The sequence below is a fragment of the Schistocerca serialis genome, chromosome 5, assembly GCF_023864345.2.
Source record: "Schistocerca serialis cubense isolate TAMUIC-IGC-003099 chromosome 5, iqSchSeri2.2, whole genome shotgun sequence".
In the NCBI taxonomy this organism is placed as follows: Eukaryota; Metazoa; Arthropoda; class Insecta; order Orthoptera; family Acrididae; genus Schistocerca; species Schistocerca serialis.
The window spans coordinates 253,129,539-253,156,010 of NC_064642.1; the positions used below are offsets into that span (position 1 = coordinate 253,129,539).

A 26,472-nucleotide genomic window follows, 5' to 3' on the forward strand; every position below is an offset into this window, starting at 1 on the left:
CGGCCTTTGTGATGGTTATGAATGGTGGGCTCCATGTGGTTCCCAAGTTGTGCAGCGACCGTAAACCATAACGTAACCAAATAAGCAGCAACCAGTCGCAAAATCATGTTTCATTATTTACTTTTGCAAACCAATTTTAACTGATTAACAGCAATCATCGGTGCTACAAATATAAGAATAAAAATAAAAATAACAGTGACCAAATGAATAAATGTACATAAAGCAATGTAAAACCAATTAAATGTATACATACGCATTAAACCATTTAAAATGCACATACAAATTTACCTTTCAACCAATATGTGTCCTGAGTAGTATGTCCTGAGTAGTAACACTGTCTTACGAAGAGGTCAAACATAAAGTGATACATCGAGAATTGACTATGACAACGAGAAACCATAAGGGGGTGCTGCAAAGCAAACCCTGCCCTCTATGCAAAAAGATACAGCTAAAATAAAAATGAGAAGAAGAAATGACATACAAAGTGAGGTAAAATATAATGATAAAATACTGAAATATTTACGAAAAAAGGATATATTGACAAAGATTTTGTCAACCACATAGTACAGTTATATACTCCAAAAAGTGATTGTACAAACATAGGTGAGAAGCATACCATAGAAAAAAAATTTTAAAAACTTTTTTAAAAAATTTCTGAAATTATTTATCGTATTATCGAAGAGCAAAAGTTAATCATAATGCCAAAACGTAAAACGGTGTTGGCATCCATCTAGCGTACAGTTAATGATATTCAGGAAGATCGGACTTTTTCATCAGATGGCGCCACATTGCTGAATGCACATGTGAAGTAAACTAAGTTGAGATAAGAAAATTACAGACACAAACGAAACAAACGTATTAAAGAAACAAGAACAAATGCAGAAATAAAGTGCTGGCACACTTTGTACATGGGAAAATTAACACAGGCTTGATAGGATGAATTGAGAACTCGTAGGGGCTCTTACGATGTGCTCATATATCATGAGACATAAATCCACACCATATGTCTGTTGTTGCAGCCGACAAGACGGCAAAAGCCCAATTAAAGGGCGTCAACGCAAACTTAGTCACAGTAACATAATTCATATCACCAATCTATTTGTCTCCCCCCTCCTCCCCCCTTTCACTCTTCCCTCCTCCACCCCCCTCTCGTCTTTCCTTGTCCAATCATTTCCATTCCCATCAAGCAATTGCTCGGCAAAGAGCTCCCAAAAATGAACTCCCCTCACATTCACCTGCTCATTGAGAAGGCACGCGCTAGCTGATCTATGATGACAAAAGATCTCCATATCCTCTAGCAAATCAAGATAATTTCCCCTTTTCTGCTCTATGTAATAACCTTGTATGCGTCTCAATTCGAGGAAGTTCATGTCCACTATTTATAATGTGGGCTGCAAAATTCGACCTATCAGCCGCGTCCTTTCTGTCAATGGCGACATGTTCAGCAAATCTAGTTTCAATTTTTCGTCCAGTCTGACCTACGTAACATGCTTTACAGCTTGGACCAAGTATTTTGTAAGCCTCCGACTGGTGTAAAACTTTTACTTTATCTATGCCATAATCTAAAATTTGTCCCAAATTATTCTTAGTTGAAAAAGCAATCTTAACCTTGAGTTTCCTAAAAATAGCTGCAACTTTAAGACTAACTACCCCATAGTATGGTAAAGAAATATATTTCATTGCTTCATTTTTCCCTACAATTACTCCATTTGCTCCCATGTCTTTATATTTATTGGCAAATTTTTCATAAATTTTTTGAACAAAGGGTAGCGGATAATCGTTAGATTTAGCTAGGGAAAAAATAATATCCAACTCAGTTTTACGATCCTCTTAAGAAAGTGGGGTACAGAAAACATGATTAAATGCAAATCTGAAAAACGCCATTTTACGTTGATTAGGGTGGGCTGAATGATAGTTTATGATACAGTCAGTATATGTCTTTTTTCGAAATATGCCAAAATAAAGCCTTCCATCACTATTCCTTATGTATAAATCCAAAAAAACTGTGTGGTTGACAAAATCTTTGAAATATATCCATTTTTGTGAATATTTCAGTATTTTATCATTATATTTTACCTCACTTTGTACATCATTTCTTCTTCTTCTCATTTTTATTTTAGCTGTATCTTTTTGCATAGAGGGCGGGGTTTGCTTTGCAGCGCCCCCTTATGGTTTCTCGTTGTCATAGTCAATTCTCGATGTATCACTTTATGTTTGACCTCTGCTTAAGACAGTGTTACTACTCAGGTCACATATTCGTTGAAAGGTAAATTTGTATGTGCATTTTAAATGGTTTAATGCATCTTTATACACTTAATTGGTTTTACATTGCTTTATGTACATTTATTCATTTGGCCACTGTTATTTTTATTTTTATTCTTGTATTTGTAGCACCGATGATGGCTGTTAATCAGTGGAAATCGATTCGTAAAAGTAAATAAAGAAAACATGATTTTGCGACTGGTTGCTGCTTATTTGGTAACTTTGTGATAGTGACCATTTCCCGTTGATTCTCTCACTCCCTTCCCGCTATCCAATGGATAGGTTACCTCGTTGGTCTTTCCAATGCGCCGATTGGCCTCTATACACTACATACGTCGTGTTTTCTCCCTCTTTGTCGGGTTGTATTGATGTCGTCCTACGTGACGTGTCTGATGTGATTGTTCGTGCTGCTAGCCTTCTTGTACCGCGTTCATCTGGACGATTTCACTGCCAGCAAGTCCCGTGGTGGAGTACGGCCATTGCCATTGCCATCCGTGATTGCTGTCGAGCTTTGCAACACCTTAAGAGGCACCCATTCACTGCCAATCTTATTACCTTTAAACGCCTTTGCGCTAAAGCACGTTACTTAATCAAACAAAGCAAAGAGATGTTTTGGGAACGCTTTGTTTCTTCCCTCGGTTCTGCTGTCCCTATGTCACGGGTATGGGCTACACTTCGCTCTCTCCAAGGTTGTCATCGGCAGTCCACCCTCCCAGGCCTTCACCTCCCGGATTTGCAATGGCATCAGCATGCCCCTCCTATCCAGCTGCTTTCCTTCACCAGAAACAGTGGGCCGAAGCTTCCGCCTTATGTTTTACCCCTTGTCAGTCAGAATCTTACAACGAACCTTTTACAGAATGGGAATTTATTTCAGCACTTTCTTCTTCTCATGATACGGCCCCTGGCCCAGGCTCCATTCATAACCAACTGCTTCAACATATCTGTGCTCCACAACAGCAACATCTTCTCCGGGTGTTTAACCGTATTTGGCTCCAGAGTGACTTTCCTTCTCTGTGGAGGGATAGCATCGTGGTTCCTGTCCTTAAGCCTGGTAAGAGCCCCCTGTTTGTCAAGAGCCATCGGCCAATTAGTCTGACAAATGTTGTTTGCAAGTTACTTGAATGGATGGTAGCCCGTCGGCTCAATTGGGTCCTCAAATCTCAGGATCTATTGTCCCCTTACTGGTGTGGCTTCCAAAAGGGATGGTCTCCTATCGATCATTTACTTCATTTGGAATCCGCAGTTCGGCAGGGTTTTTCCCAGCGCCGCCGTGTGGTTGCGGTATTTTTCGACCTTTGCAAGGCCTATGACATGGCTTGGCGCCATCATGTCTTTCTTATACTTCATCAGTGGGGTCTTCGGGGCCCACTGCTGATTTTTTTATCTGCCAGTTCCTGTTCCAGTGGTCATTCAGGATTAGGGTTGGTACTGTTTTTAGCTCTCCACGGACTCAGGAGAATGTCATCCCACAGGGTTCTGTATTGAGTGTACTTCTTTTCCTCATTGCTATCGATAGACTTGTGGCCTCTGTCGGTCCTTTGCTCGCCCCTGCTCTGTATGTGGATGATTTCTGTATTTGGGTTAGTTCCTCTTTGATGGCCTCTGCAGAGCAGCAGCTCCAGGGAGCTATACAGCATGCCTCTGCATGGACCCTCTCACACGGATTTCAGTTCTCTCCTTTAAAATCACGAGTGGTCCACTTTTGTCACCGTACTACGATCCACCCCGATTCGGAGCTCTATCTCGATGCACAATGATTACCTGTGGTCCCACAGTTTCTTTTCCTGGGTCTTCTTTTCAACAACAAGCTCACTTGCCTGCCACATATCAGACATCCTGAAGGTGGGATATTTCCGTAAACTCGGTGTCCTTCGCTTCCTTGCCCACACCTCTTTGGGTGCGACCGCACCATCCTTCTCTGCTTTTATCGTGCTTTAGTGCTGTCTCGCTTGGACTATGGTTGTCAAGTTTGATTCAGCTGCTCCTTCCGCACTGCACCATCGTGGCATCTGTTTGGCCACTGGTGCCTTCCGTACTAGCCCTGTTGATAGTCTCTTGGTTGAAGGTGGGATCCCCCCTCCCCCTTTCTGTTCAGCAGTCCCAGCTTCTGCTTTATTATGTAATCGCTGTCTGTTCCTCATCCTGACCATCCTGTAGTTGCTGGCTTCAAAGTACCCACTGAACATACATCTGCCTTAGTTGATCAACATCTGCAACCCATAGTACAAAAAATCCCCTTCTTCATCGAAGATACCAACCATTTCCTAGCTCATATGAAATCCGTGCCTGTACCACTCCCACCACACACTTTGCTTGTCATCATTGATGCCACCTTCCTCTATACCAACATCCTCCACGTGCATGGTCTGTCTGCTGCTGAATGTTTCCTCAGTCAGTGCCCACCTGATTCCAAACCTATGACATCCTTCCTGTTCGTCTTAATCAACATTATACTTACCAACTACTACTTCACCTTTGAGGGGCAGACATACAAACAAATCAGGGGTGGTATGGCTATGGGAACCAGGATGGCACCTTCCTATTCCAACCGTTCCATGGGTCGCTTGGAAGGAACTTTCCTGAGATCCATAAGTCTTCAGCCCCTGGTTTGGTTTAGATACATTGATGAAATCTTTACCATATGGACTCATGGTGAGACTGACCTGCTAAAATTCCTGTAATCCCTGAATATCTTCTCCCAATTAAATTTCACATGATCCTGTTCTGAATCCCATGCCACTCTCCTTGATGTTGATCTCATCCTTGCTGAAGGCCAGCTACACACTTCTGTCCACATTAAACGTACCAACAAACAACAGTATGTACATTTTGACAGTTGCCATCCTTTCCGTGTCGAACATTCCCTCCCATACAGCTTTGGCATCCGAGGCAAATGTATTTGTTAGGATGCAAACTCTTTACAGTAATAAACCACCATTCTCACTTCGGCATTCACCATACGTAATTACCCCATCAGCTTAGTTAAAAAGCAGATTTCTCGGGCCATCACATCCAATCCTGGTACTGCTTGCTCATCCCTCCTCAAAACAGCTTCGGAGCACACCAGTGGTGACTCAGTATTATTCTGGTCTGGAATGTGTCAATCAGCTACTTCAACAGGGCGATGATTTCCTAAAATCATGCCCTGAAATGAGATCCATTCTGTCTGAAATATTGCCCACCACACCTAGAATGGCTTTCCATTGTCCTCCCAATCTCCACAATATTCTTATCAGACCCTATGCTGCTTCTGCACTCATCTCCCTACCCTATAGCTCCTACCCCTGTGATGGTCCCCACTGCAAGACTTGCCCTATGCACCATCCTACCACCACCTATAATAGCCCTGTAACAGGCAAAACATATACTATGAAAGGGAGAGCCACCTGCGAAATGACACGTCATATACCAGCTATTACAGGGTGTATACGACCCGGGAGATCTGGAAAATACCCGGGAATTTTTTAGAATTCCAGGAATTTTTCATTGTTTTAGTTTTCAGTTAATTTTTTGTAATGTTGACTCGTAAGAATTGATACTCTAACAAAGGATATTACTGTATCCCGCTACTGCAGAATAATACTGCAGCAACAAAATAGGAATGAGAGAATAAAACTTAAATTGCATAGGAAAAACAACATTAAAAAACAGTGCTCATATAAGAATTTGCCAACGGCAAAATGTGTCAGAAGGTTTTGGAAGACTATGCAATGCTTCGTGACAACGAATTACCTCCGATGAGCGTGACATCACAACTGTTTGCATTAAATTCATGTAAGCAGTTACGAGCGGAATCATGCGCATGCGTAGTTAAGTCGCGTATGAGTAGTACCTCCTCCCGTTTCTGGCTACATAAATGTTGCTGTTGGTTGTGTACGCAGCAAACCGGGGGGGGCACCATCATCTAGTATTGCCCCGGTTCGAAATATCGTAGATCCAGGGCTGATGCGCAGAGCAGTCAGAGTTAAAGTGGGGGGTTTACATTTAGTGATTTTGCTGTAGCCTCTTCGTTTACTGCTCTCACATCACATGAAAAAAAGTGAATTCTGTGGCTGGGAGCTATCAAGTGAATTAAAATACATTCACATGGTTATGGAAGGCTACAATATGTTGTTAGTTACAGATCTTATTTTATTTCCACCTTTCTGACAGTCAAGCATTAATCGCCTTGTAGAAAAATGAAGTTATTTTTGTCGCTTTGCTAAAGAAATTCACTTTTTAATTATCTTTTCCACTGAGGCAGCCAGTTTGTTTCAAATGAAGTGTTTAATTCCACACTATTGGCTAGTTTCAACTATTCACTGCATTTCAAGTGGTCGTTTTCATCTTCTAGCACATATGGCATTATGCCATAATAAAGAAGCAAACATGAGATAATACAGTACTGGTACTAAAAGAAAATTTACATCCCGAAAATCACACTGAAAAGCTTAATATTAGATGGAGGCCTACTTCGCTGGGAATCTGGACATATGAATGTGAACTTTAACGCGAATTATTCATTTCAGTATGGTTCAAGAAATTCCGACTCTCTTGGAGTATCCTCTGATGTCTTGTTTCTTTTATGACGTAATGTAAGATCTTTTAATGTTTTACACATACAAACATATGGGCTTTCTATGTCACCATAGCTGCGCAAGCGCGGGGACGCCTCTTATGTGGCACACTCTGGCAAATGCTGGAACAAATCTATTTGCAACAGATCTCAGGGAAATATTGTGAATTGTGGTTTGAAAAGCGTTATTTTCAAAGTAAATTTCCTTTTGCGCAAGATGAACTATGTGCGAGAATGTGCGATGAATTTCTGAAATCACAGAGCATTTGACTCTTATTTAAAAATCAACTCTTTGATGACAAGCCATCTAGAAGAATTTCGAGCCCAGAACATCAGAGATTTATTTTGGTATTAAATAATTTACTGGCACATTTGTGTGATGTGTCTTATAGTGTAAAACGCGCAAAAAGATCAACATTATATGTGAAAGCTTAGTTTCACTTGTAACTTATTAATCTTTGCAACAAATATTATATATGAAAAGTTTGCTTTTCCTGTATCAACACTACGTATATTAATTTAAACCATTAACTTTTCCTGTTTGTATGTTTGCGCTACGTAAGTGACGTTGCTATTGGCTGACTACATCACGTGTCCTATGCTATGAATATCCGCTGTCATCAGCTGGCGAGATCTCGTGATATGAGCTACGTCTGGCATACAAAAGCGTATTGCAGTCTCGATTTCAATGCTTCGGAAAGTAACATGTGGTTTTTGGTGCAATTCAAATTTATACTTTCGTAATACAAAAATATGCAGCATACATGTTGCTGCACATCAGAGAACTTTCCAAAACGTGGTTTTTCATGCTGAGTTTCGTTTTTTAAAGTGCCGGGAAATTCTAAGCCGCTGTATAAAACCATAACCATTCAAATGACTGATAAATTTTTCAGTTCCGAGGGAACGTATAGTTTCACATAACACGGTAAAAGTGTATTTTCACCTGGGAGAAAGTGTTTCCCACCCGGGAGAAAAATGTATTTTTAACCGGGAGATCCGGGAAAAATCCGGGAATTTTTTTCCCTTGTCCACGTATACACCCTGTATTATGTAAATTGGCATGATTACCACCAACTTATCAGTTAGGATGAATGATTATAGGCAGAGGGTATATACTGGCAACTCACAATATCCTGTTGCAGAGCATGCTCTACAGTATGACATTCGTGACCTTAGCACCTGTTTCGCCACACACGCCATCTGGATTCTTCCCCCAGACACCAGTTTCTCAGAACTCTGCAGGTGGGAACTAGCACTACAACATGTCCTTGGTTCTCGCCACCTGTTGTTGTTGTTGTTGTGGTCTTCAGTCCAGAGACTGGTTTGATGCAGCTCTCCATGCTACTCTATCCTCTGCAAGCTTCATCATCTCCCAGTACTTACTGCAGCCTGCAGCCTACATCCTTCTGACTCTGCTTAGTGTATTCATCTCTTGGTCTCCCTCTACGATTTTTACCCTCCATGCTGCCCTCCAATCCTAGATTTGTGATCCCTTGATGCCTCAGAACATGCCCTACCAACTAGTCCCTTCTTCTTGTCAAGTTGTGCCACAAACTCCTTTTCTTCCCAATTCTATTCAATACCTCCTCATTAGTTATGTGATCTACCCATCTAATCTTCAGCATTCTTCTGTTGCACCACATTTCGAAAGCTTCTATTTTCTTCCTGTCTAAACTATTTATCGTCCATGTTTCACTTCCATACATGGCTACACTCCATACAAATACTTTCAGAAACGACTTCCTGACTCTTAAATCTATACTTGATGTTAACAAATTCCTTTTCTTCAGAAACGCTTTCCTTGCCCTTGCCAGTCTACATTTTATATCCTCTCTACTTCCATTATTTTGCTCCTCAAATAGCAAAACTCTTCTACTACTTTAAGTGTCTCATTTCCTAATCTAATTCCCTCAGCATCACCTGATTTAATTCAACTACATCCCATGATCCTTGTTTTGCTTTTGTTGATGTTCATCTTATATCCTCCTTTCAAGACACTGTCCATTCCGTTCAACTGCTCTTCCAAGTCCTTTGCTGTCGTTGACAGAATTACAATGTCATTGGTGAACCTCAGTTTTTATTTCTTCTCCACGAATTTTAATATCTACTCCGAATTTTTCTTTTGTTTCCTTTACTGCTTGCTCAATATACAGACTGAACAACATCGGGGAGAGGCTACAACCCTGTCTTACTCCCCTCCCATCCACTGCTTCCCTTTCATGTCCCTCGACTCTTATAACTGCCATCTGGTTTCTGTACAAATTGTAAATAGCCTTTCGCTCCCTGTATTTTACCCCTATCACCTTCAGAATTTGAAAGAGAGTACTCCAGTTAACGTTGTCAAAAGCTTTCTCTAAGTCTACAAATGCTAGAAACGTAGGTTTGCCTTTCCTTAATCTTTCTTGTAAGATAAGGTGTAAAGTCAGTATTGCCTCACGTGTTCCAACATTTCTACGGGATCCAAACTGACCTTCCCCGAGGTCGACTTCTACCAGTTTCACCATTCGTCTGTAAAGAATTCGTGTTAGTATTTTGCAACTGTGACTTATTAAACTGATAGTTCGGTAATTTTCACATCTGTCAACACCTGCTTTCTTTGGGATTGGAATTATTATATTCTTCTTGAAGTCTGAGGGTATTTCGCCTGTCTCATACGTCTTGCTCACCAGATGGCTCACCTGGCTTTAATTTATGTTAATTTCTTTTGTCTCTTCTTTTCTTAACTGTAACTACTCTTTGCTTCACTCCATCTTAGTTTTCTACATCTTTCATTGTCTTTCTCCTCTATTTTTCACTGCGCCCCCTCCCACCTCCATTACGTACAATGCTCTTAGCTTCTCACTCTTATAACTTATGCAAGATGTTTTAGTAGTAATCTCTGAATTGCATATCACCCTGTCTTCCACCTTTTAAGCTCTCAGGTTTTCAAATCTCATCTGATGCAGTCCCCAACAATCAGTCTTTCCTTCTCATCCCGTACGGTAAGTCTCCTCTGACTCACAGTTCTGGGTGACTTTCCTAAAATCTACCCCTTTTCCTAGACCTCTACAGTCCTTTTCCTTCACCCTTCTTCCTTCCCCTTCAAACCTTCTGCCTGAAGGAGGAGCCACTGGCTTCGAAAGCTTGCCAATCACAACAGTCTTTTATGTGTGTGTTCTGCCGCTGCTTGGTGAGTAGGCTTTTATCTATCCAATTTATCAATAATTGATTGTTTTCGTTGTTACAAATGGTAGTTTTGGTAGACTGCAACTCTGAGCAGAAGTTTATCCTAAATTGTTTGTGTCATGGCAGTTAAACTGACTGTTCAGCCCTCTGCATGAGCTGTTTATCTGTCATAATAATGCATTGAAAACTTTTAGTAATGGTAGTTTTTGCAAAGCCCAGAAATAATATGGATGTACACTTCAGATATCTCACTAATATGATGTAACCCTGCTTCTAGCCCTTGATAATGGCCTCAGTTTGGCAAGAGAGTGAGTCCACAAGTTTGATCAGATATGCCATATCCAGTTGAAGCCACTCAGGTCATTCTGGAAAACAAGAGTTCATAGCACACTGATGCAAAGATATAATAGAAAGGTCGATAGTTGATCAGCTAGACTGTTGCTACAGTCAGTCAGGTTCTTGTTTATTGGTGCTCTGAATGAATGTGTCCAAGGCATGACATGAAAAGCTTTACAGATCCAACACTGGCCTGAACTAACTCTCCACACTCTTTGGGTTAACCCTTCCACAATTAAATTTGTTGTTGCTGTGGTCTTCAGTCCAAAGACTGGTTTGATGCAGCTGTCCATGCTATTCTGTCCTGTGGAGCCTCTTCATCTCCGAATAACTACTGCAACCTACAGTTTCCTGAACATGCTTACTGTCTTCATCTCCCGGTCTCCCTCTATGACTTTCGCCCCCCAGGCTCCCCTCCAGTACTAAATGAGTGTCCCTTGATGTCTCAGAATGTGTCCCATCAACTGATCCCCTCTTTTGGTCAAGTTGTGCCTCAAATTTCTTGTCTCCCCAATTTTATTCAGTACTTCCTCATTTGTTACATGAATGACCCATGTAGTCTTCACATTCTTCTGCAGCACCAAATTTCGAAAGCTTCTATTCTCTTTTCATCCAAACTGTTTAATGTCCATGTTTCACTTTCATACATGGCTACACTCCAGACAAATACCTTCAGGAAAGACTTATTAAAACTTAAATCTATATTTCATGTTAACAAATTCCTCTTCTCCAGAAATACTTTTCTTACCATTGCCAGTCTGCATTTTATATCCTCTCTGCTTTGCCCATCGTCAGTTATTTTGTTGCCAAAATACCAAAACTCACCTACTACTTTAAGTGTCTTGTTTCCTAATCTGATTCCCTCAGAATCACCTGATGTAATTAGACTACATTCCATTATCCTTGTTCTGCTTTTGTTGATGTTCATCTTATATCCTCCTCTCAAGACCCGGTCCCTTCCATTCAACTGCTGTTCCATGTCCTTTGCTGTCTCTGACAGAAAGACAGTAAAAAGATTCACATAATCATTGCTTTCGGCCATTAAGGCCTTTGTCAGCAGCAGACACACACACACACACACACACACACACACACACACAACACACACACGCACGCGCGCGCGCTCATGCAAGCCTCGTCTGCTGTCTTCACTATTTCATCTCTTAAAGCTACCCATTCATCTTTTACTGTATGCTTTCTGCTGTTCTAGTCAGTTGTTGCATAATGCTGCTTCTGAAATTCTTAACCACCTCTGGTTCTTTCAACTTATCTAGGTCCCATTTCCTTAATTTCATGTATTTTTCCAGTTATTTCAGTTATAATCTACAGTTCATAACCAATAAATTGTGGTCAGAGTCCACATTTGCCTCTGTAAATGCCTTATAATTTAAAATCTGATTCCTAAATATCTGTCTAACCATTGTTTAATAATTCTGAAACCTTAGAGTCTTCAGGTCTCTTTCATGTATGCAAACTTCTTTTATCATTCATAAATCATGATTAAATTATGCTCTGTGCAAAATTCTGCCAGATGTCTCCCTCTTTAATTTCTCTTCCCCGGTCCATACTCACCTACTATTTTTCCCTCTTCCTTTTCATGCTGTTGAATTCCAGTCCCCATCACGATTGAAGTTTCATCTCCTTTAACTATCTGAATAATGTATTTCATCATACATTTCTTCAATCTCTTCATCTAGCTGGCATGTAAACTTGTACTACTGTGGTAGGTGTGAGCTTCGTGTTATCTTGGCTATGGTAATGTTTGCACTATGCTGTTTATAGTAGCTTACCTACGTTTCTATTTTCTTATTCATTATTAAACGTACTCCTACATTACCCCTATTTGATTTTATATTTATAGCTCTGTATTCACCTGACCAGAAGTCCTGTTCCTCCTGCCACTGAACTTCAACAACTCTAACCATTTGCCTTTTTAAATTTTCTAACCTACCTGCCCATTTAAGGGATCTAACATTCCACTCTGTGATCTATAGAGTGCCAGTTTAGTTTCTCCAGATGACTACATCCTCCCAAATAGCCCCACCTGGAGATCCAACTGGGGGCCTTAGTGTACCATATTTACTCGAATGTAAGCCGCACTTTTTTTCCTGTTTTTGTAATCCAAAAAACCGCCTGCAGCTTAGAATCGAGTGCAAAGCAAGCGGAAGTTGTGAAAAATGTTGGTAGGTGCCGCCACAACTAACTTCTGCCGTCAAATATATGTAGTGCTACACAGGCATGCTTTGTAGGCACAAAGATAAATACTGGCACCAAAACCTCTGCGTCATTAAATAAATTTAAAAAAAAAAGGTGGAAGATGAGCTTTTTTCTCTGCCCGAGTTTGACCATTTTCATACATTATCCAATGAAGTAAATACAAATTCCGTATTGTTCATCTTCAATGTAGCGGAATTTCAATGTACTACGAAAATCCGACAGGCAAGACTGTTTGGGATGTTTGTCAATATGGCCAACTCTACGTCCCTTGCTTTCAGCTGTTCACAATATTAGCACAGCAAGGCCTTTTACAAGGCCAGATTAGTCAATCGTCCAGACTTTTGCTCCAGCAAGTACTTAAAAGGCTCCTGCATTTATTCAGAAACCATATGTTTATCTAGCATGACAACGGATGCCCCTTAACTGTGGTTGTACCTACAGTACAGCTATATATATTGCCGAAGCACACAATCCAACCCATGGACAGCAAACAACTGAAAATATTTTACAAATCTGTGCTTTAAAATGAACTTCTTAATTACTTCATGTAAATATTTGTACATTATGCATGCATCAACGATCTCTAGGATTGCTTTGCATCCTATATAACTAGTTGAAGCACACATGGCAGTTTTGACTCGTATTACTGTTACACCTTATTGTCTATTGTCATCTTCTAAGTTTTATCATCTACTGTCTTTTGTGTTTAATCTCTTAAGGTAGTAGCTAGTAATGTACTTTCTTGAAGATTCTGAGCATAGCTTTTGCATGGCTGAAAGCAGTAATTTTATTCAAAAAATTTTGTGATAAAGACAATAGAGTAAAAATTATATACATCATGATCACACTCCAGAGTGTCATTTTATGGCAAATGTTTTCTGTAATAAATAGACATCACTGTAGTTAACTGTACAAAAGAGCCTTTAGAGAGCATGCTGATACATTACTTGATGTTATCCCAAAAGTGTATTGGCCACTCTGCACTGTTAACAGTGTGACATTGTTAGAGGCAGCTATAAAAGTGGCTTTTCTACAGAAGCTGTAGCTGATGTGTCTATACCCATTTTTGTTTCACATTGTAGAATAATACTTGGATCCAGATAGTCAGGCAACTTCAATGATGGGTTATGTGGGTTATCTGCCCATAACACAAACTGGAGTAGAATAATGGTGTCCCTCAAAATAGCATTTTAAGCATGACCTTACTTCCCATTGTATTCTTTAGTATAGCATTCACAATTTAAAAAACTGCCTGCAGTAAGCACAATTAATGGTTTTAAATATTTTTCCGTTCTTTCAACTCTTCACAGCACCCCTACATTTGGGACTTATTTTTATAAGTAGGGAGTAGGCTTATAATAATTTTTTTTAAACCGTTGTTGTTGTTGTTGTTGTTGTCCTCAGTCCTGAAACTAGTTTGATGCAGCTCTCCATGCTACTCTATCCTGTGCAAGCTTCATCATCTCCCAGTACCTACTGCAGCCTACATCCTTCTGACTCTGCTTAGTGTATTCATCTATTGGTCTCCCTCTACGATTTTTACCCTCCACACTGCCCTCCAGTACTAAATTGGTGATTCCTTGATGCCTCAGAACATGTCCTACCAACCAATCCCTTCTTCTGGTCAAGATGTGCCACAAACTCCTCTTCTCCCCAATTCTATTCAATACTTCCTCATTAGTTATGTGATGTACCCATCTAATCTTCAGCATTCTTCTGTAGCACCACATTTCGAAAGCTTCTATTTTCTTCCTGTCTAAACTATTTATCGTCCATGTTTCACTTCCATACATGGCTACACTCCATACAAATACTTTCAGAAACGACTTCCTGACTCTTAAATCTATACTTGATGTTAACAAATTCCTTTTCTTCAGAAACGCTTTCCTTGCCATTGCCAGTCTACATTTTATATCCTCTCTACTTCGACCATCATCAGTTATTTTGCTCCCCAAATAGCAAAACTCCTTTACTACTTTCAGTGTCTCATTTCCTAATCTAATTCCCTCAGCATCACCCGACTTAATTCGACTACATTCCATTATCCTCGTTTTGCTTTTGTTGATGTTCATCTTATATCCTCCTTTCAAGACACTGTCCATTCCGTTCAACTGCTCTTCCAAATCCTTTGCTGTCTCTGACAGAATTACAATGTCATTGGTGAACCTCAAAGTTTTTATTTCTTCTCCATGGATTTTAATACCTACTCCGAACTTTTCTTTTGTTTCCTTTACTGCTTGCTCAATATACAGATTGAATAACATCGGGGAGGGCTACAACCATGTCTCACTCCCTTCCCAACCACTGCTTCCCTTTCATGCCCCTAGACTCTTATAACTGCCATCTGGTTTCTGTACAAATTGTAAATAGCCTTTTGCACCCTGTATTTTACTCCTGCCACCTTCAGAATGTGAAAGAGTATTACAGTCAACATTGTCTAAAGCTTTCTCTAAGTCTACAAATACTGGAAATGTAGGTTTGCCTTTCCTTAATCTTTCTTCTAAGATAAGTCGTAGGGTCAGTATTGCCTCACGTGTTCCAACATTTCTATGGAATCCAAACTGATCTTCCCCGAGGTCGGCTTCTACCAGTTTTTCCATTCGTCTGTAAAGAATTCGCATTAGTATTTTGCAGCTGTGACTTATTAAACTAATAGTTTGGTAATTTTCACATCTGTCAACACCTGCTTTCTTTGGGATTGTAATTATTATATTCTTCTTGAAGTGTGAGGGAATTTCGCCTGTCCCATACATCTTGCTCACCATATGGTAGAGTTTTGTCAGGACTGGCTGTCCCAAGGCTGTCAGCAGTTCTAATGGAATGTTGTCTACTCCTGGGGCCTTGTTTCGAAACTCTTCACGCAGTATCGTATCTCCCATTTCATCTTCATCTACATCCTCTTCCATTTCCATAATATTGTCCTCAAGAACATCGCCCCTGTATAGATCCTCTATATGCTCCTTCCACCTTTCTGCTTTCCCTTCTTCGCTTAGAACTGGGTTTCCATCGGAGCTCTTAATGTTCACGCAAGTGGTTGTCTTTTCTCCAAAGGTCTCTTTAATTTTCCTGTAGGCAGTATCTATCTTACCCTAGTGAGATAAGCCTGTACATCCTTACATTTGTCCTCTAGCCATCCCTGCTTAGCCATTTTGCACTTCCTGTCTATCTCATTTTTGAGACGTTTGTATTCCTTTTTACCTGCTTCACTTACTGCATTTTTGTATTTTCTCCTGTCATCAATTAAATTCAGTGTCTCTTCTGTTACCCAAGGATTTCTACTAGCCCTCGTCTTTTTACATAATTGATCCTCTGCTGCCTTCACTATTTCATTCCTCAAAGCTACCCATTCTTTTTCTACTGTGTTTCTTTCCCCCATCCCTGCCAATGCTCTGCCTGAAACTCTGTACAACCTCTGGTTCTTTCAGTTTATTCAGGTCCCATCTCCTTAAATTCCCACCTTTTTGCAGTTTCTTCAGTTTTAATCTACAGTTCATAACCAATAGATTGTGGTCAGAGTCCACATCTGCCCCTGGAAATGTCTTACAATTTGAAACCTGGTTCCTAAATCTCTGTCTTACCATTATATAATCTATCTGAAACCTTCTAGTATCTCCAGGGTTCTTCCATGTATACAACCTTCTTTTATGATTCTTGAACCAAGTGTTAGCCATCATTAAGTTATGCTCTGTGCAAAATTCTACCAGGCAGCTTCCTCTTGCATTTCTTAGCCCCAATCCATATTCACCTACTACGTTTCCTTCTCTTCCTTTTCCTACTGTCGAATTCCAGTCACCCGTGACCATTAAATTTTCGTCTCCCTTCACTACCTGAATAATTTCTTTTATCTCATCATACATTTCATCAATTTCTTCATCTGCAGAGCTAGATGGCATATAAACTTGTACTACTGTAGTAGGCGTGGGCTTCGTGTCTATCTTGGCCACAATAATGTGTTCACTATGCTGTTTGTAGTAGCTTACCCGCATTCCTATTTTTTTATTCATTATTAAACCTACTCCTGTATTACCCATCTTTGCTTTTGTATTTATAACCCTGTATTCACCTGACCAAAAGTCTTGTTTCTCCTGCCACCAAACTTCACTAATTCCCACTACATCTAACTTAAACCTATCCATTTCCCTTTTTAAATTTTCTAACCTACCTGCCCGATTAAGGGATCTGACATTCAACGCTGCGATCCGTAGAACACCAGTTTTCTTTCTCCTGATAACGACGTCCTCTTGAGTAGAAACTACAGAGAAATTTTTGTTGATTTCTAACCAATCTGCTCATTGTTTTCAGTTATTTACTGCACATTAGTGATACTATTTTAAGATTTAAACACCAATCAATGTTTGTTTCTGTGCTGTTGTAGCTGCCATACTGAAGACATCTGAAGACTAGATCCTCCAGAGCATCAACCTCTGTGAAACACGTTTGTTTAGGACTGATAGCTTAACTACCATTAAGCATTTGTGTGATCCCAGACATATTATGGGTGCATGGTATTGTGATCAGAATACCTTCATATCAGACCAGCATATATACCATAAGGAGAGGCAATTAGACATCTTGACGAACAGCTCCATCTCCAGCCTATGTACTTCTACTTGCTATTTGATAGCATTTTCTCCTGGTGCCCAGTTATACAGGTTCTCACCTTTTCCAAACTTGCTGATGTTCCACACAATTGCTTGTTCTGCCTTGGAACAGATTTCCATTAATAAACCTGTTCTAAAGTAATTTTAGTATGGTGTTACAGGGTTGCCACAAGTTCTGGAAATCAGGGAATTTCAAATGTGTTGGGGAAATCAGGGAAGTATCAGGTAAATTTGAAAAACACTGGAAAAATCTAGTTTTTGTCTCAGTAGATGAAATGGTTTGTTTACCGAGATTTTGTGCATTGTCGCTGGCTGGGTGCTGCTGAGTACATGCACCACTTCCCTGCTCACTTATTTTTAGTGGTCAGCTACAGTGTTGGTTTACACAACTCTTCCCTGCCTTACACACTTCTTTCAAGAGACCTACTTTCTTCTGAGATCGTTTGGGAAATCAGTGAAGGTATTTCAAATCTGTCTTGTGGCTCCAAGGAAATGCATATTTTTGTCACCAAAAGTGTTTTGTTTTATTAAAATAAAATAACAAGAGTTGCTCTAATGACACACATACCATTTGGCTTGCTTTCTCCATCTAAAAACAGTTCATTACAAAAGGTGATGTTAAGTACTTAATATTTTTGCTCACTCTGGGGAGACATCCAGAAATCCTTACATTTTTTTGTCAACTTGTGTCTTTACTTACCTTTAGATCTCAAATTTTGTCTGGGAAAAATTCTAAAACTTGTCTGGAAATCAGGGAAATATCAGAATTTCACTTGGGGAAATGTATGGCAACCCTGTGTGAACCTAGTGACTGGACAGCCTCAAAAATACTTCCAATTTTCTTAGGTATTCTTGAATACATTTACTTAAAATGTTTTATGATCTTTTAAATGAGCGTTTTAGTAATGTGGCAGTTTTCTCATGTTGATTTAATTACGTGATTGGATACAAGCTGCAGGAAACAATCCCTGAGTGGATAATGAGCAATAAAGGTTTATGGACATGTGCCAGAAATGTTCCTACAGAGTTATGTCCACTCGAAGATGGAGAAAAAAGATCAATGACAGTGTAGGTTTCAATTATCAAAAGCACACATGAGAACACACCAGACATGTAAAAATGTTCTGTCTTCTGTACTAGTGTTTCAGTGGTTCATTGGTGTGATAGCAGCAAACCATCAGTACTGGTTCAGCCTCAATGTGCACTTGTGGTAGATGTTCTTAAGATGCCTCCGTACTGGAAGCTAGCTGGAGTGTCGTCTTGTGGTAGCCACATTACCCTTCTTACCACTGAAGGAACATCTTACACCAGGGTAGGCAGTGTCACCTGCAGGAGGTGCAGATATGACTAAGCTGTGGGGCATTGTGGAAGAAAGAAAGGTCCCATGAGGTGGTCGCCAATAATCACCACCCACACATTGAGTTTGAACTGGTATTGATGGTTCACTGTTACCTTACCACAAATGCTAGTACAGACAGAATATTCCCACTTGCCTGGTGTATTCTTATGTGTGCTTTCAGTCATTGAAACCTAAGCTGTGAAAGATTTTTTCTGTCCACCTTCCAGCAGATGTACCTCCCTTGAAACAAGTTTCCAGACAGTCAGAGACACTTTTTTTTTCTAATTACAGTGTTCAGGAGATTTAAATACGAGACTACAAGTAAATAAATTAGATGTTCAATGAAGGGCTCAAGATAGTATTGCTCTGCATACTATCACTCCACTGTTCAGATTTAGAATTAAGTTCAGGTGGAAACAAAAGTAACTGAGATTGAGTAACAATTATCTGCAGCTGATAGAGTAAGTTACTAGGCTGTCATACCTCATTTCAACAACTTGGGTGAAAGGGGCTGAGAGGACACACATTTTTGACATACGGGTTTCTTCTCCAGCCAACAGGGCCATTGTAAAAAATAGATGCCAGGTGCGCGCGCACACACACACACACACACACACACACACACACACACACACACACACACACACACACAGAGCCCAGCAGTCTCTGGCAGCTGAAGCCAGACTATGAGCTATGAGCAGCAGTAGTGCATGATGAGAGAGGCAACTGGGTGGGGTGGGTGGGGGATGGTGAAAAGTGCTGCTGGGGAGCATGCAGGGACAAGGTGGAATGAGCTAGGTGCAATTAGCTGGATAGTTACAGGCGGGGGGGGGGGGGGGGGGGGGGGGGGGGAGCGGAAAAGGAAAGAAGTAAAAAGACTGGGTGCATTGGTAGAATAGAGGGCTGTGTAGTGCTGCTGGAATGGAAACAGGAAAGGGGCTAGATGGGTACGGACAATGACTAATGAAGTTTGAGGCCAGGAAGGTTACAGGAACACATGATATCTTGCAGGAAGAGTTCCCATCTGTGCAATTCAGAAAAGCTGGTGTTGGTGGTAAAAGTCCATATGATACAGTCTCTGAAACATTCATTGAAATGAAGAATGTCAGGTCCGGTGGTGTGCTCAGCAACAGGGTGGTCCAGTTGTTTCTTAGTCACAGTTTGTCAGTGGCCATTCATGTGGCTAGACAGCTTGTTGGTTGCCATGCCCACGTAGAATACAGCAAAGTGGTTGCAGCCTCGCTTGTAGAGTACATGACTGGTTTCACAGGTAGCCCTGCCTTTGATGAGATAGGTGATGTTCGTGACAAGACTGGAATAGATGATGGTGAGAGAATGTATGGGACAAGTTTTGCACCCAGGTCTATTACAGGGATAAGAGCCATGTGGTAAGGGGTGGTGTCAGATCCTTCCCACCAACACCAGCTTTTCTGAATTGCACAGGCTGCAACTGTCTCTGGAATATATCCTATGTTCCCGTAACCCTCTTGGCCCCTACCTTTGTTAGTCATTGTCCTCGCCCATCTAGCCCCTTCCCTGTTCCCATTCCAGCACTATACAGCCCTCTATTCCACTAACGCACCCGTCTTTTTACTTATCTCTTTTTCCGCTAGCTGCTCCCCGTCTCCCTCATCCTCCATCTTAACTTCCCAACTGCACCTAGCTGCCCTGCCCTACCCTCTCTCTGTCTTGTCCCTGCACGCTCCCCAGTAGCTCTTCATTGTCCCCCCCCCCCCCTACCCTGCTATCGCTCCCCCTCCCCACCCCAGCCTTTTCCTTACTGCCACCCAATTGCCTCTCCCATCGTGTGCTGCTGCCACTGCTCGTAGTCTGGCTTTAGCTGCCAGAGACTGTCGTCATGTGTGTGCAAATTACATTTCTATTTTTGACAAAGGCCTTGTTGACCAAAAGCTTATTTTGTGACAGTCTTTTTGTTGTGCCTATCTGCGGCTCATATCCACTATGTGGTGAGTAACAACCATCCTTTTTGTGATGTTGTTATAAAATACAATGGACTTTCTTTAACCAGTTGCCATCCCCTGCGGAATTTCCTTAGATTTCACTAAATGTATGATCTGCTCCCAATATTATTACTGGAGATCTCTCTGCATGTTATCAAGCAAAGTGCTCAACCACCTTTCTCTGTCAAGTTACCATATCTACACAGTACGGTAAAGACAATCTGATGGATGTGGGTGTCAGGTTTGTGACTCTGTTTGCCTTTTTCGTCATTTTATTAGATTGAGTAAAAATGTCCTTTGGTTTATTTCAGAACCTAATGGTACAAGAAACACCAGGCATCATTTCCACATTAGATGTTTTTAGTGATTATACAGACTTTATTACATGTGCCTACTTCACTGGAATATCACTATAAAAATGCTTTTAAGCATTTCCTCAAAGGCTGAGAGAAAGTTGTTAGCTCACAGTTTCACTGTTTAATCTACAGTCTTTGCAGACTACCATACAAGAAAACCAACTCCATTAACTGTTTACCATTCAATATTGTTCTCTGTAATGTTACAGCCTCATGCAACACTATAATAAATACGCAAACTGTAGATAGTGTTTAATCTATGATGGATGATGTTTGCCATACATAACTTTTTTGAGATCACAGAGCAACATTTCATAATCATATTTGATGTTATTACGTAAATGTAGAAAAATGAATTTCTGGGAAATAAACTACTTCAGTTATCATAAACTTTTGCATGCCCCGTCAGCACTTTCGCATTTACTTGTAGATCATAAGATAAGTTCCTGCCAAATATTTTTTTGTTTAAATATTAATCCCTTCCTTCCATGTAAAGTTCATGCACATGTTAGTTTTTGTGCTCAGCCTTAACACACACACACACACACACACACACACACACACACACACACACACACACACACACACACCTACCTTCCAAATCTATCACCTGTATTTGCTAGTATGCCCTCTGCAATGTTCGAACATGGTGATATTATTCTTATTAATAATAAATATGGTAATGGAAAGTCCTGATGTAATGTTAATAATATAAGAAGTAAATATAGCAGCTCACTGCTCAAGTAAGGCAGTGGTTTGTTTAAAGGCATTTAAGGCTGCAAACTGAGCTACCTTTCAGACGAATCCTTTTTCATCAGTCAGCTTGTACAGTATACAACAACGCAGGAAAAGTGGATTGGGATGTACGTTCTCATTTACTGTAAAGCAATCATCCCTAGTTCAGGATCTTGACTAATGCAGATTTATCTAACATTTAAAGCTTCTTTTCTCATGTTGTCTGCTTCAGTGATAACTGTAATTTGACTTTTCATTTGTTGTCTACTGCTTGCAAAAATTTTCACTAAAAAGAACTAATCTCACATCTGCATGACAAAGTACAGTTGGTTAAGCTAAAGAAAAAGGGATGCTTAGAGAGAGAGAGAGAGAGAGAGAGAGAATGTGTGTGTGTGTGTGTGTGTGTGTGTGTGTGTGTGTGTAAAGGGGAGGGGCCACACACACATATTTTTGTTATCGGTAGAGTAGTCTTTTATACTTCTGGAATGTTACAGGAGGATGCATTTTAAGGATTTTTTATTTTTTTTACAAAGAACAAGCATTCCCACTTTACTGCAGTATACTGTGAAATGAAATGCTGAAGTCTAAAACATTTTCAGAATTTTCCACTTCTATACTGTAGCTGCCTCCCCTTTTTTTTTAATTAATTTATTTAGAATATTATTTGCCTGGCCTTGAAAACTGGTAGTTTATAGGTTTCAAAACTTCCTACTAACTATAGTCTTCTTAAATTTCAGGGCATGGGACTCGGGTTGATTTACTCAAGCACCTGTTATCAGGAAGCTGCTGTTGCTTTAATGCTGACTGTTATAATGTGCTACAACTTCCCAAGTGTTTGGATATCAAAACTTCAAGCTGCATGGTGAGAGTAAATGACTGTAATAATCCAGATAGACATAGGAAAATAATATTTGATCAGTACTGAATATTTATATTGCAAAAAGCAAACATCCAAGAAACTATTCCATTATGTTTACTGCAATGCCAGTGCATGTGGCAAATTACGATCAGAATATAAAATAGTGCAATATATATTCGTTAACAGAACAACTGACCTCTTGAAATAAATTTGGTGAAGAACATTTAATAAGATGTATTATTATAGCTTAGCTTGCTTGTGAATATGATGCAGCACTAATCTGATACATTGTGGTTTTCAGTTATTGCGTTATATAGTTATCTGTTCCTATTGTACCAAACACCACTGTGACAACTGAATTCTTTGTATTCTGAATGTCATGAATTTTCCAAAAAATGTACTGTTGATTCCAGATTGTTACTGACTCATTCAAATTTGGCTTTGTAACTATTTGAGAGTTTGGGTGGGAACCATAACTCATATAGCAAGTGCATACTCTAAAATCTGAAATTCATGATTCCATTTTTCTTGGAATTTGAAAGAAATTGTCGTTTAACTGTGGTCTTGAAAAATTCAGAAAGGAACATACTTTTTCCATTTGAAGGCATATCGGCACACAGAAATGACATTCATTGGGTGCATGGGAAAGACTGATTACCAAGCATATGGCTGGGCCTGCATGGGAATAGTGAGCCCTCTCTGAAGCTCAGCTGAGAATCATCCTTTTCTGCATGCATGTAGGCTTCTAAAATTTTGCCTTACCTTCTGTCAGTCATAACACAAACCACAGACATCAATAAGGTAGACCACAGAAAAGTGTGTCTATTGGCAATGACACTCTCATAATCTTAGGGAATGAGAAAGGTAACTGGAAGTGTATTGGCATACATATTAAGTCAAAAGGCAAACAGAAACAGAAACTGTAGAACAGTTACTTTCTTAGAAGAGAGAGGAGTCATAGGCTGTAATCGATTTTTTGTTAATCATTCAAGCTTGTGTAATGTGAAAAAAAAGCTTAGGATTTAATTAATGAATGATGCAAAGGTTTTCCTGTCGATGAAGTATGTGACCCCCCAGAGAAGCCTAATAATCTAGACTAGTTTTTGTATGTTTGTAGATACACATTGTTCACAGAGGTGACATGTGTTGCATTGTTCTGTTATGTTGTTTCTTTTATTTTGTTCATAAGAATTTGTAACTCTTATGGTGGGAAATAATTTGTGAAAAATGTAACAGTTTTTCGTGCAAATTTTGGGGGTTCTGCCCCATTTAACTGAACGAGTAACATAGTTATTGCGGTCTATCTATGACTTTTAGAACAAACTTGTATGAGCACTGTTTTGCCTACAACTACTTAACGACCTGCAATTGTGTGGATCTAGTGCCTGCAATGTGGATTCATCTTTTAATTATGGTTAGAAGCAGCAGAACAATGCAAAGAGAGATTATATAACTGATGGAACAATAGCTATGACCAAACAAGGTATAATATGAACCATAGAGTTGGAACTCACAGTGACAGGTTTACATAGACATTAATTTTGAGATATTCGTGATATTTTGGAATGTTGTAAAGACTGAAACAAGTTCACACTTCTTGAAATGCCAATGTTAGGTGAAATCTGAAAAGCAGATAAAAATAACCTTTGCATCGGTTAAAGCTATAAAATCTTTCCATACTGGTAAGTTACTTTTGAAAATCATTTCAGATGACAGAAAAAATCAGATGTATCTGAGAAGAGAATTTTCTGGTTTTACTTTCCAGTCAAAAGCTGAGGAACGTAAGCCAAATTGTCAATTTTTTTCTTAGAGTCCTTCCCTGAAACAGAATTGGGAGCAAACTAAAATATATTGTTTATAGATAACGGGACAAAAAATGAAATGAGCACTGAAAATTGTTGTTATTTATCCAGTATAGAAAACCTTGTGTTTAAATTGATGTTGACAAAGAATGTGAAGATGGAGGCAGTAGTGGTGGCTCTGGTGGGAGTAGTTAAATAAATGCAATCCAAATGGGCCACAATAAAAGATTGAGCTCACTGGTGATGAAGACAAAAAAAAAAAAAAAAAGTTTGATTCAGAAATAGACGATAAAAGTGAAACACAATTTAGTCGACAGAAAAAAGTGCTAATCCTCAATTTAGTAATGGTTAGTATGATCATATTAGCTATTGTGTTTTCGAATGCATCACACACTATTAACGAATAGTTCTGTATGTACCGTTGGTGCTGTTTGCAGCTATTAGAAATAGACTGTCCCACATTGATCATCAGGGCCACTGCCATGTCAATGGTTAGTCCCTTGTGTATGTGAAATTAGGACAGTTAGTCCTACATTAACATGCCAGTAGGAGACGACAAAGTATACTCTCTTCTATTTGGATATGAATAGGTGATAACTATCGAATATTGTGTAGCATTTTGCTGAATAGGGTGAGCCACAGAGTGGGAGAGTGTTGTTTTTTAGTGTCTCTAGAAGGATACACGATGACTTTGGCAGAATTTATATTAGTGTAATGAATGGCAGCTTGCTCTAAATGTAGAAAAACTTAAGCAAGTGCAGATGAGTAGCAAAAACAAATCTGTAATGTTTGAATACAGTATTAGTGGTATGCTGTTCAACAAAGTCCCATCAACTAAATACCTAGGCACAGCATTGCTATGCGATATGACATGGAATGAGCACTTAAGGATGATAGTAGGGAAGGTGTTCATTCAACTTCAGTTCATTGCAACAATTTTAAGAAAGTGTAGCCCATCTATAAAGGAGACCATGTATAGAACACTAGGGTGACCCATTCTTGAATATTGCTAAAGTGTTTGGAATTCCCACTACGTCAAATTAAAAGAAGACATTGAAGCATTTTAGAGGCATGCTGCTAGACCGGTCAATATGGAAATGCTTCGGGAAATCAAATAAGAATTCCTGAGGGAAAATGTTGTTCTTTTCGTGAAACACTATTTAGTAAATTAAGAGAACTGAAATATGGAGCTGACTGCTGGGTGATTCTACTGCTGCCAATGTATTTTGAATAAGAGTCGAAAAGAGATGTGAAAAATTAGGGCTCATACAGAACTATGTAGACAGAAGTATTGCTGCAGGAAAGGGAATGCCTAGCAGTGTACGAAATACCCTCTGCTATGCGCCATATGGTGGCTTGTAGAGAGAGAGAGAGAGCTCATCCTCTTTTTGCATGCAGGTTATAGTTCCTTGTGTTGTGTGTTCAAGATATTTACCCTGTCTTCGCAACACAAATTGATATAAATGATGGAGACAGTCCAGAATTAACATGATCAATACTAAACTGTGTAGAAACTGCACTCAATCTTTGTGCACAAGTCTTCTTTAACAATGAGCCCAGGTTCAAGTACTGAGCTACAGTGCTTAACAACTTATGTACCTAGAGTATCTACGTTATCTGTACAACGAATGATTGTGTTCTTTCATAGTATTGTTTGTAGTCCATGTAAAATTTTTCATAATTGTATCACTATTACTTTTTTGTGTTTCACTATACAGTACAAAGAAGTAAGTGGTCTGTGTGTAGCTCTTGTTTTTTGTCCTCTGTGCAGTGAAATTTCCCTGAATTGCCAAATTTTGTCTTATAACACCAAGAAACAGTTTATCATATTGTACACTTTTCAAAAAAAATTGATTGGTGTTCCACAAGTATTAGCATTTTACCATAAGTGAAGTACTAATTTTAAAAATTTTTTAATTAATTTATTTTTTCACAAGGCAGTTCCAAATGCACCTTATTTTGTATTTGCTCTTGCAGACATTTCCTTCACTTGACTTTCAGGTCTCTCTAAGCAGCTTTTCCATGTGCTGTATTTATAGTTTAAAAATTGTCCACTAGAATGCTTGCAAGAGATCATTTGTGTTCAGAGACGATAGATTAAATAAAGTAGGTGGTGGTGTGTTTGTGTCTGTTGGTAGTAGTTTATCTTGTAGTGAAGCTGAAATAGATAGTTCCTGTGAATTACTATGGGTGGAGGTTATACTCAACAGCCGTACCAAAATAATGATTGACTCCTTCTACTGAACCCCCCCCTGCCCCTCCCCCCACTGACCCACTGACCCCC

General features: G+C 39.6%; 1 protein-coding gene across 1 annotated transcript in view; it reads left to right on the forward strand.

Annotated features, from left to right (window-relative positions):
* Window positions 1-26,472, forward strand: part of LOC126481438 (nuclear envelope integral membrane protein 1a) — a 112,326-nt gene that overhangs the window by 69,223 nt on the left and 16,631 nt on the right. The window contains exon 6 of the mRNA XM_050105194.1: window positions 22,265-22,389. Coding sequence (XP_049961151.1) covers window positions 22,265-22,389 — 125 coding nt within the window. The remainder of the gene's footprint in view (window positions 1-22,264; window positions 22,390-26,472) is intronic.